General features: G+C 47.1%; 1 protein-coding gene across 1 annotated transcript in view; it reads left to right on the top strand.

Moving 5' to 3' along the window:
- Nucleotides 1–205: 205 nt before the first annotated feature.
- The window catches only part of FAM228A (family with sequence similarity 228 member A), a 13643-nt gene continuing 4273 nt past the window's right edge, over nt 206–9575 (top strand). Inside the window, exons 1-5 of the mRNA XM_013004277.2 lie at nt 206–298; nt 5097–5165; nt 6136–6327; nt 9174–9252; nt 9373–9520. Of these exons, the coding sequence (XP_012859731.2) occupies nt 206–298; nt 5097–5165; nt 6136–6327; nt 9174–9252; nt 9373–9520 (581 nt within the window). The remainder of the gene's footprint in view (nt 299–5096; nt 5166–6135; nt 6328–9173; nt 9253–9372; nt 9521–9575) is intronic.

Below are 9575 nucleotides of genomic sequence, written 5' to 3'. Positions count from 1 at the left end.
GATGCCCGGGGTCCATCCCTGTGGGTTTCCGAGGCTGAAACCCCCTCTTTGCCTTTTGGGTCACAGCACAACTTGTAACCACTCGGACCACGGGGGGTCAAAGAAGGGCAGTAAGCAGTTTGTGGGGGGGGGCACAGAGGCCCTCTCGGTGCCCACCGTCCCCATCGACTAAACCCTCTCACTCTCTCTCAGCAGATTGTTACCCATGGCTGCCACGAGCACGGCCAACTATGGGGACCATTTCGGGGCAGAAAAATTGAAAGAATGGCCCGATCCCAAGGCAGTGTATTTAATGGAGGTAAAATAACACGCCGTTCTGAGATATTTCTTGAACCTCCCTGAGGTTCAGGACTGGCAGAGTGCCAAACACTGAGGAGGGGCCTCGAGACGAGACGGTGCAGAAATGCCATTATCTTCACTTTCCTGTTGGGCTGAGGCCGTGGTTGCTGATATTGGTGGCTTCCTGATACTTGAGGATCTAGTAGAGCGCTGATCTCGTCAGGCCACATTGCTTGACAGGATCCCATCATTTGCTTCAGTGGAAAGGAAAAGTTTTAGGAAATTTATTTTGCCGTGCAATTCTTGATATTATGTAGGTAGAGGCAGCAGAACGGAATACTGTTATATTCACAATTGTGCAATAACCAGTTGGTGCAAGCGCGGACATGCAGGCTGACATGGTGTAGGAGTATCTCTCTATGTCTGTCTGTGCATGTGTATATACATGCAGATTTATCACGTATATATTTGACAGAGGATATTTGTTGCAACCGTATCCAGGAATAGGGTGGTGGATACAAGGGCATTATTATGAAAATATCGTAGCTATAATCACATACCTTGAGGGAATGAGTCACTAGATCTGGGGGCTCAGAACTGTCGGGGTGAGGGGGTCCCCAACAGTCAAATAGGTTTTTAGGAGCGACTTGGCGATTGTGGAAAATATCAAGGACGGACAGACAGGACAGACAGACAGCGGGGCATAGGGTCTCTTCATCCCACGTCAGGACTGAGAGAATGTATTTTCCAATGGGTGTGTATATATATATATACACATACATACATACATACATATATATATAAATAAAATGGGGCTTACAGATCTTTGTATGTCATACAGCTAACATAGTACATAGTTAATAGGTATATATATAAGCGGGTAACATCATAAACCAGCAGAGAGGTGAGTCGTAGTCTTGACTTAGTGCTAGTTGACTTCAAACCACCACCACCCCAGCCTTCCCCAGGGGCAGCTATTGCTGATCAGTATCAGCAAGAGGTGTCAAAGCAGAGTTGGCTACATTTGCAGTGGATTGGCTATAGAACCTGATTGCTTTTCTCTACGGATAACCTTTAGGCATCGTGAAGTAGCCGGACCCGGAAATGATTCCTCTTACGTGGCAGCTCCTCTAGGACCCTTCTTTTATTGGGGGGGGGGCGATTGGGGGACTGTGTCCAGTCATGAGAATGTATATGGAGACTTATTTTTATCTCATAACTGTGAGAGTCTCCCCCGCCCCCCACCACCAAGAGTCTGCTTTCTGGACCCGTAACTATGAGCATGGATAATTTAGCTGTATTACATTCTCATCCAGTCCCTCAGCTTAGTACACAGGACCATGGTCAGATGACAGCCAAGGTCAATTGGCATAACTCAGTCCTCAACAAGAAGGTTTTCCAGCCAATGTTGGTGAATCCAACTAACGAGTCTTCAACGCTAATGAGCAACCATCTAAGGTGCGACCATTGGTTTCCTTCTGTCCGGAAGAAAGAAGAGAGATGACAATCGAAAGACACTTGGAAACAATTAGTCCGATGGACTAATGCAGTGGTTCTCAATCTTCCTAACGCCGAGACCCTTTAATACAGTGTTTCATGTTATGGTGACTCCCCAACCATAAAATTAATTTCATTGCTACTTCATCACTGTAACTTTGCTACCGTTATGAATCAGGCGACCCCTGTGAAAGGGTCGTTCACCCCCCAAAGGGGTCGTGGCCCACAGGTTGAGAACCTCAGGCCTAATGGATCTCGTGAAGAGCAGCTCAGCAGGAGAACCAGGTCGTGAGCAGCTGCCACTTCCACCTGCTCTGAAAGGGATCACATTAGACGATGCTAGGTGGAGCGGAGAAAAATGTGGAACAAAGCTTACAATCATCGTAGACAACAGGCTTACTGGTTGGATAGAGGCTGGTGGAACCTTCCAGAAGGCGGCCCTGGGTTATCCTTTAGGTCTGGAAAGAAATTAACTCAGCCCCCTGGCTCAGATTTGCAGCTGAACAATAGACAGCTGTATCAGGAGAACAGTGGTGAGCTTGATAGTTCAGAACAATCAACCACGTGAGCTCAACAGAGCAGCATCACCCAATGACAAAGCTGAGAAGGGGAAGTGGAAACAGGAGACCCACGGGGGGAGAAGAGGGACACCGAGGGGTTGTGGTGAATGAGATGGAACAAAACGCGTCCCAGCGCTGAATGGAAAGCCGACAACCTGCTCTTGAAACCATCCCCCATATCAGAAGGAGAATTTTCAGAAAGATCGATGGATGTTCACGAATGCTAATCACCACTATATTGTTGCTAACACTTCTGAAAAGCTGGCCAAATGATATATTAAAACACTGCTACCAATCCTTAAAATTTAATTTATTTTGGGGGGTAAAATCATAAAGAAGGAGATATCAGTGATAAAAACTTTGTCGTCCAAAGGTTATTTTAAGATCGACATGACTGGAAGTATAGACCATGTGCCAACAGTGCCATAGAAGGACTCAAACAGTGATTCCTCCAGATGCTTGGCCGAGTGTGAAGTTCCACCTTCTCCAAACCGATGATGGCTTATCCTCAGTCTGCACTGTGCTTTCACCGAAAACCACTGAATGATAGAACTTGTCAATATGTATGACAAGCTTCAAAGCAGAATTTGGGTTATATAGTCTGCTCTTACATTTTAAGTAACGTTTTATTGACAGAATTCACAAATCATACAATGCAATGCTTTAAACATATTAAACAAAGGTGTGCAATCATCACCACAGTCCACTTTAAAACGCTTTCTTCTGTCTTGTCCCCCTTTCCCCTCAACCTCCTTGGTCATAACCCCAAGGAATTTTTTTAAAATCATTTTATTGGGGGCTCGTACAGCTCTTAGCACAATCCATCCATCCATCCAGACATTGTGTCGAGCACATTTGTACATTTGTTGCCATCATCATTCTCAAAACATTTTCTTTCTACTTGAGCCCTTGGCATCAGCTCCCCCCCCCCCTTCCTGCCCCCCCCCCAACGAACCCTGGATAATTTTATAAATTATTATTTTTCATGCTTTCTACTGACCGATGTCTCTCTTCACCCACATCACCCACTTTTCTATTGTCTGCCCCCTGGCCCCAAGGAACTCTTAATCCAGTGACTGTCTCTACAGACTGACCTACCCAGGATGTCACATAAAGAAAAGCATACAAAAGCCGAAAAACCCCAAAACAATAACCAAATAAAACAGAGGAAAGCCTCAATTAAAAAGATATCAGAAAATAATAAAAACTAGAACAAATTTCAAATGGGTCACAAGGGAGAACGAATGATAAGGTGTTAAATGTTCACCACATCTGTAGTAGTCTACTTCCCAATACACTGTCTGATAGTGAGGCAATTTGCAATCCTGGGCCATGGTCAGAGGGATTAATCTACATGGGGACCCTCTTGTTTATAATCTTAAGAAGAGTTTAGAGTTTTTTGGGTTTTTTTTACCAACAAATATATTGATGCAAATGAAGGGGGTCGGAGTGGAGACCCAAAGGCCATCTGTAGACAATCGGACATTCCCTCACAGCCAGGGTACAGCATAGTACCGGCGGAGCACACAACATTCCTCTAGTTCTTTAATGCTTCCTCCCCCCACTATCATGAGTCCAGCTCGACCTTACATATCTGGTTAGATGGGGGAGCACTACACTGGTACAGATAAGAGCTCTTGACACACAGAATCCAGGACAGATAAACCCCTCAGGAACAGTGACGGGAATAGTGATACCATGAGGGTAGGGGGAAGGTGGGGGGAGAAGGGGGAGAGACAGGAAACTATGATCTACATATAACCCCCCCCCAGGGGGATGAACAAACAACAGAAACGTGGTGAAAGGAGACAGTGGATGGGATAAGATATGAAAATAATAATTTATAATATATCAGGGGTTCACGAGGGTGGGAGGCTGGGGGAGGGAAAAAGGGGAGCTGATACCAAGGGCTCAAGCAGAAAGAAAATGTTTTGAAAATGATGAAGACAACCTATGTACAAATGTATTTGATACAACTGGTGTATGGATTGTTATAAGAGCTGTAAGACCCCTCAATAAAATGATTTTTTTTAAAGAGCCTATATCATTCTGCACTAGAAATAATTTTCTTAAATAATGTTATTTCTCTTCTAGATTCTGGATTTCTAGTCCCCACCCACATTTGTTTCTATTTAGTCCTACTAGAATAAAACTTAAAGATAACTTTTGATGACCCGGTTGAAAAAACCTGAAAATGAGAGTGGAAAACGCATAAGCTGTTTCCAGACTCAGAATGGACACAGCAAGTCCCTAGGTCTGGGACACTATGGTCAAGGCCACTAACTGCCACTGACCACCTCTATGACGCTGGCCCAATTGAACGAGGTTTAATTTCCTATCTTTCAATTTGCAAAGAAATCTAGCAAAAGACAAGAAACCACAAGGGCCTAGAAAATGCCTACTGAAGGTCCAAAAAGAAGATTCACTTTATAGAAGCCCCCTTTAATGAGCAGTTTTGGCATTTCAAAAACGTGATCGAGTAATATGACTTGAGGATAGTTGCTTCAAAATAGGGGGATGGGCTGGGGGCAGGGGATTCCGATGCAATAAGGTCGAACTGGAGTCGGTCATTGTTGGACATGGGGGTGGGCAGGTGGGGGACCCTTCTGGACATGCTCCAGGATCACAAGTCGTACACTATGTCTGGAGCCACAGGCCTTGGGTTTATAGAACACCGTTTGTAAAAGAATTGTAAAAAAATGAGTTTTGCCATTTCGATTTCTTCAGGATTGGCATCCTAATTTTCACTTGTCATTTTAGGCATTAGCTAGAGAAGACGTTGACCGAGCTGTACATGTAATATTACTTAGAGAAAACTATGTTGTGAAGGTAAGAGCTGACCACAGAAGGTGCGTTCTAAGGATCTTCCCGGTGGGCACAAGTCGGGCCCGCAGTGCAATAGGCAGAGCTGGTTGCCCTGTCAGGGTGCTTTGTTTTGTGGGAGGGGGAGGCTTCTCTGCTTTGGTTTTGTACTCTATGGATCTGAGGTCCCACCCCAGTGCAGGATCACCAACAGGCCCACGTCCTCCTGCTCAATCCCTCCTTGCTCGATCCTTCAGGAATCTGAGAGACAGCTGTTATAGATGCTCCTCTTCGTCCTAGTACCAAAGAGAAACTCCTCCCCATTACAACTTGTCTCTCTTCTTTCTGCTTCCACATCTCTTCTCTGTGAGGAGAATCATGTGAAGCCATCAGAAACAGATTCATATTTAAGGACAAGGACCCACCAGCCCTGATATCATGACGGGATGAATAAACGGGCGGGGTTCATTGCAGGGGGAGGGAATGACCTTTGGTGTCAGGAACATTTGTCTTGTGATTGACCAGAAACTCACACCGTCTTATTGGGGCAGCAGAGCAAGGAGGCAGGGTTACCTCCTTTTCATAGCTTCTCTTCCTAGCTTGGAGGGGTCTAGGACTCTTTTCTCCTCTGCCAGTTTTTTCACAGAATTTTCTGATGGTGAGGGTAGAAATATAGAAGGGGAGCTGGGGTGAGGGTGACCAGGGAATCCTTTCAAATACTGAACAAGGGAGAAGTTCATGAGTTGGAGATGTTTTCATGTGGTTTAATCTGAAGGCCTGATTGTGGTTCAGAACTTTTCATGAGTCCTCTGGCTTCCAGGCTCTCAGGGTCTCTGTGTGCACTTCCTCCTGTTCCTCCATTATTGTATGCCAGGCTCTGCCCCCTGAAGGCGGATGAGAACTGAGGTGTGGGAAGAAGCACTCCCCCAGCTTTTCTAATGATTGCCAATGGAGATTTTAATAACAATTTACTTTCTCTTTTTGATCACTTCAACAGAAATTAGACACATATTTACAGCACCTGGATTTGTCTAATGAACGAAGAAGAGACATCCTACATAAAAAATGGGTTGAAAATGTTGCACAGCCTCTCCAGCAGAGAATTCTGGAAAAAGTCATTTCAGCTAGAGGGCTGAGAACCACAAAGCAAGGGCGTTTTGCGTCTTACTTACAGGACACAAATAAAACGGTACCGAGTTTCACTTCATTCATTTATGTTTAAAAATCATTTAATTGGGGGGCTCTTACCACTCTTGTAACATTCCATGCATCAATTATATCAAGTATATTTGTACCTATGTTGCCATAATCATTTTCTAAACCAGTGGTTCTCAACTTTCCAAATGCTGCAACCCTTTACAGTTCCTCACATTGTGGTGACCCCCCCCAACCATAATATTATAGCCGTTGCTACTTCATAACTGTCACTTTGATACTGTTATGAATCATCATGTAAATATTTGATAGGCAGGATGTATTTTCATTGTCACAAATTGAACAAGATTAAAGTATAGTGATGAATCACAAAAACAATATATAATTATATATTGTGAAATATTTATTTCTACTTACCAACAAATAAATGGAATTTTGTCTTGGGTGTGTCTGCATGTGGGTAGACCCACCTGGAGACAGGTAGAGGAGCAGTGTCTCGGTTCCTAAGACCATTGGAAATATGTGTTTTCAGATGGTCTTAGGTGACACCAGTGAAAGGGTCGTTTGACCCCCAAAGGGGTTGAGACCCACAGGTTGAGAATCACTGTTCTAAACAGCTATTTTCTATTTAAGCACTTGCTATCAGCTCCTCTTTTTTCCTTCCCTCCTTCCTCCCTTCCACCCTCGTGACCCCTTGATAAATGATAAATGATTAAGGTTTCCCTATCTTACACCGACTGCTGCCTCCCTATTTTACTTTTAAAATAAAGATCATGTGAAGAGTTGGGCCACCATCTTCACTGTCGGCGCCAAAGCTCCAAGGTTGTATTTAGGACGGGTCCCTTGAGTGGCATTGCTGCATTTTTAAACCTGGCGCCTTTGAGTGGAAGGGAGTCTAGAGAATTGATTTGGAGCTAGATTTGTAGCAGGATTGCTTTTAGGTCAGTGTGGCTGTAAGGCCATTTGTCCGTTTATTCAACGTGCCAGCCAGAGGCAGGTGGTCTCATGGTGGACTCCGGCAGCGTGACAATGTCACCAGCGACCTAGGTTTTTCCTGCTGATTTTCTGCTCTGCTATTCCTAATGGTTTCCACTCGCCCCTCCATCTGCTGATTTACACGGCGATTGCTCACAGGTCTAGGTATTCCGGCTGTGTTCAATGCAGAAAGAAGGCTCTGTAGGACTTCGCTAACCTGTTGCTTTTACCAGGATGCACATCCTAAACTCCCCCTTTGGTCTCATTGACCAGAACTGGGTTCTGGCTACAAGCACCAAGAAATACAAGTCCTAGCAGTCTTGGCGGGGCCACCATTGAAGCACTTGCCTGCTAACGAAAAGGTTGGCCTGTTTGAACCCACCAGCTGTTCCAGGGGAGAAGGCTGCAGCCTGCTTTAGCGGAGGTTTATAGCCTTAGGAACCCTTTGGGGCGGTTCTACTGTACGAGTCGTTTTAGAAGTCCTATAGTCTCCATTCATGAAAACAACAACAACCCTAAGAGCATTCCCCCTGCCTTTAAAACAGGAACCCAAAGTAATTTCGACTGCTGGAGAATTTATAGCAAACACAGCACACGTGTGCGTGTGTTCCGCCCTCCATTCATCCACTCGCTCACATTCAGCAACCTTGAAGTACAAAACCACAGCAAACTCACCGCCATCGCCATCGAGTCCATGCCGGCGCAGCGACCCTGCGGGACGGGAGGGTAGGGCAGCCCCCCAGTCTGCAAGTCTTTACAGGAGCAGAATTCTCCTGGAGAGCCGCTGGCGGTCGCCTCAAACTGCTGACCTTGAGGATCGGAGCCCAACGCATAACCGCCATGCCATCAGGGCATGTACTTGAAGTTCAGGAGGGCGAGAAATGTGGAGGTGGCCGGTGCGGGGCGCAGGCAGTGCAGGCAGCGCAGGGGCCTCCCTCTCGGGCGCCAGATTCAATGAGGAGGTCAGGGAAGGCTGCCCAGAACTGACCGTTGCGCTGTGAGGTTTAAGGCTTTTACCCTGCCAATCCCGGCGTCGACATTGCGTGATGAAGGATGGAAGGTTTCACCTGATAGTAATAAAATAAAAATAAAAAAAGTGCCTACCTCTGAAGAGAGCAGTGGTTTATGTTGCTTCTCCTGGAAAACCAAGCCAGACAGTGAGGCCAAGCAGGTTGTTGTCGCTGGAGGGTGAACCTCACCAAGCAGGACGTTGGCGGCGATCCCATTGCTTCCCTAATGGGTTACTAGCATTTGGGGGCCCAGCCCTGGGGGACAAAGGAGAGAAGCGGCCCCTCAGCCACCCGTGTGCTTCTCTGCCCTTTACACTGCAAGGCGACCAGATTTAAAGCGGGACACCATTGACGGAGGGGAGGGGTGAGGGTTCTTGATGAAAAATTTGGTCCATATGTTCCCTAGCTTGTGCATTCTTTCCAAAAATCGGGACTTTTTTACCCTCCAACACGTGCTCATGGGGCGTCAAACCAGTGGCTAGCTTCCAGGGGGACTTGCTTGCTCCCCGGCTGGGACCTGGAGTACCCTGAGCTGCCTCTGCGGGCCTGCTTCGCGTCAGCTCTGCCCGACAGAGCGCTCTCTGAGGACAGGAAGTCGCTCAGGGATGGCACGCGGTGCCATCAGCAAGTGTGTCTACTGACAACGACACCGTGGTGGAACGCTGACGGGATGCGTGAGCGATGTCCTCTTCGATGTCCCCCTCCCCACCGATCTGCGCGTTGACAGCCTTCACGGGTCTTCTGGGTTGGCGGGGAGGGGGCGGCGTCTCGAGAGGCCAGACGTGGATGCTTCCGGGCAGATTTTATTTTTTTTAATTTTTTTTTTCCGGGCAGATTTTAAAAGCGTCGTCTTCAAACCGCACCCGGATCCTCAGGCGTGTCCCCTTCTCTCTAGGCGTTCGTCCCGGCCCTGTCTGACCCCCTGATTTGGAAGCAGCACGAAGCAGAGAACAGAGCCATTCAGTGTGACACAGGTACCCGGTGACTGCGACCCTCCGTGTGGGAGGCTGCCAGGTGCACAGCGACTGGGGTCGTCGTGTGCAGCCATTGGCGTGGACTTTGAGTACTGACCTAGGTTTCTCATCCTCCCGCAGGAAAATGGTCTTCCCTAAAAGGCATACAGACGGCCAGGCTGCCAGCCAACCTGCCCCACTTCACGTGCACCCGACATAGGGCGATCCCAAAAGACAAGCAGAGAACCTCCGCGAGATCCACGAGGAGTCAAGGCCACGGTCCGTGCAGGTAAGGAGCGGCCCCCCAGGGCTGCTGCGCAGAAATCGCTGGACCTGCTGCACCA

The sequence above is a fragment of the Echinops telfairi genome, unplaced genomic scaffold (assembly GCF_000313985.2).
Source record: "Echinops telfairi isolate 266 unplaced genomic scaffold, ASM31398v2 ScPeMD7_9;HRSCAF=40, whole genome shotgun sequence".
NCBI classification, from domain to species: domain Eukaryota; kingdom Metazoa; phylum Chordata; class Mammalia; order Afrosoricida; family Tenrecidae; genus Echinops; species Echinops telfairi.
Note: the sequence above shows the minus strand (reverse complement) of the source record. Positions and strands in the feature narration are given on the sequence as shown.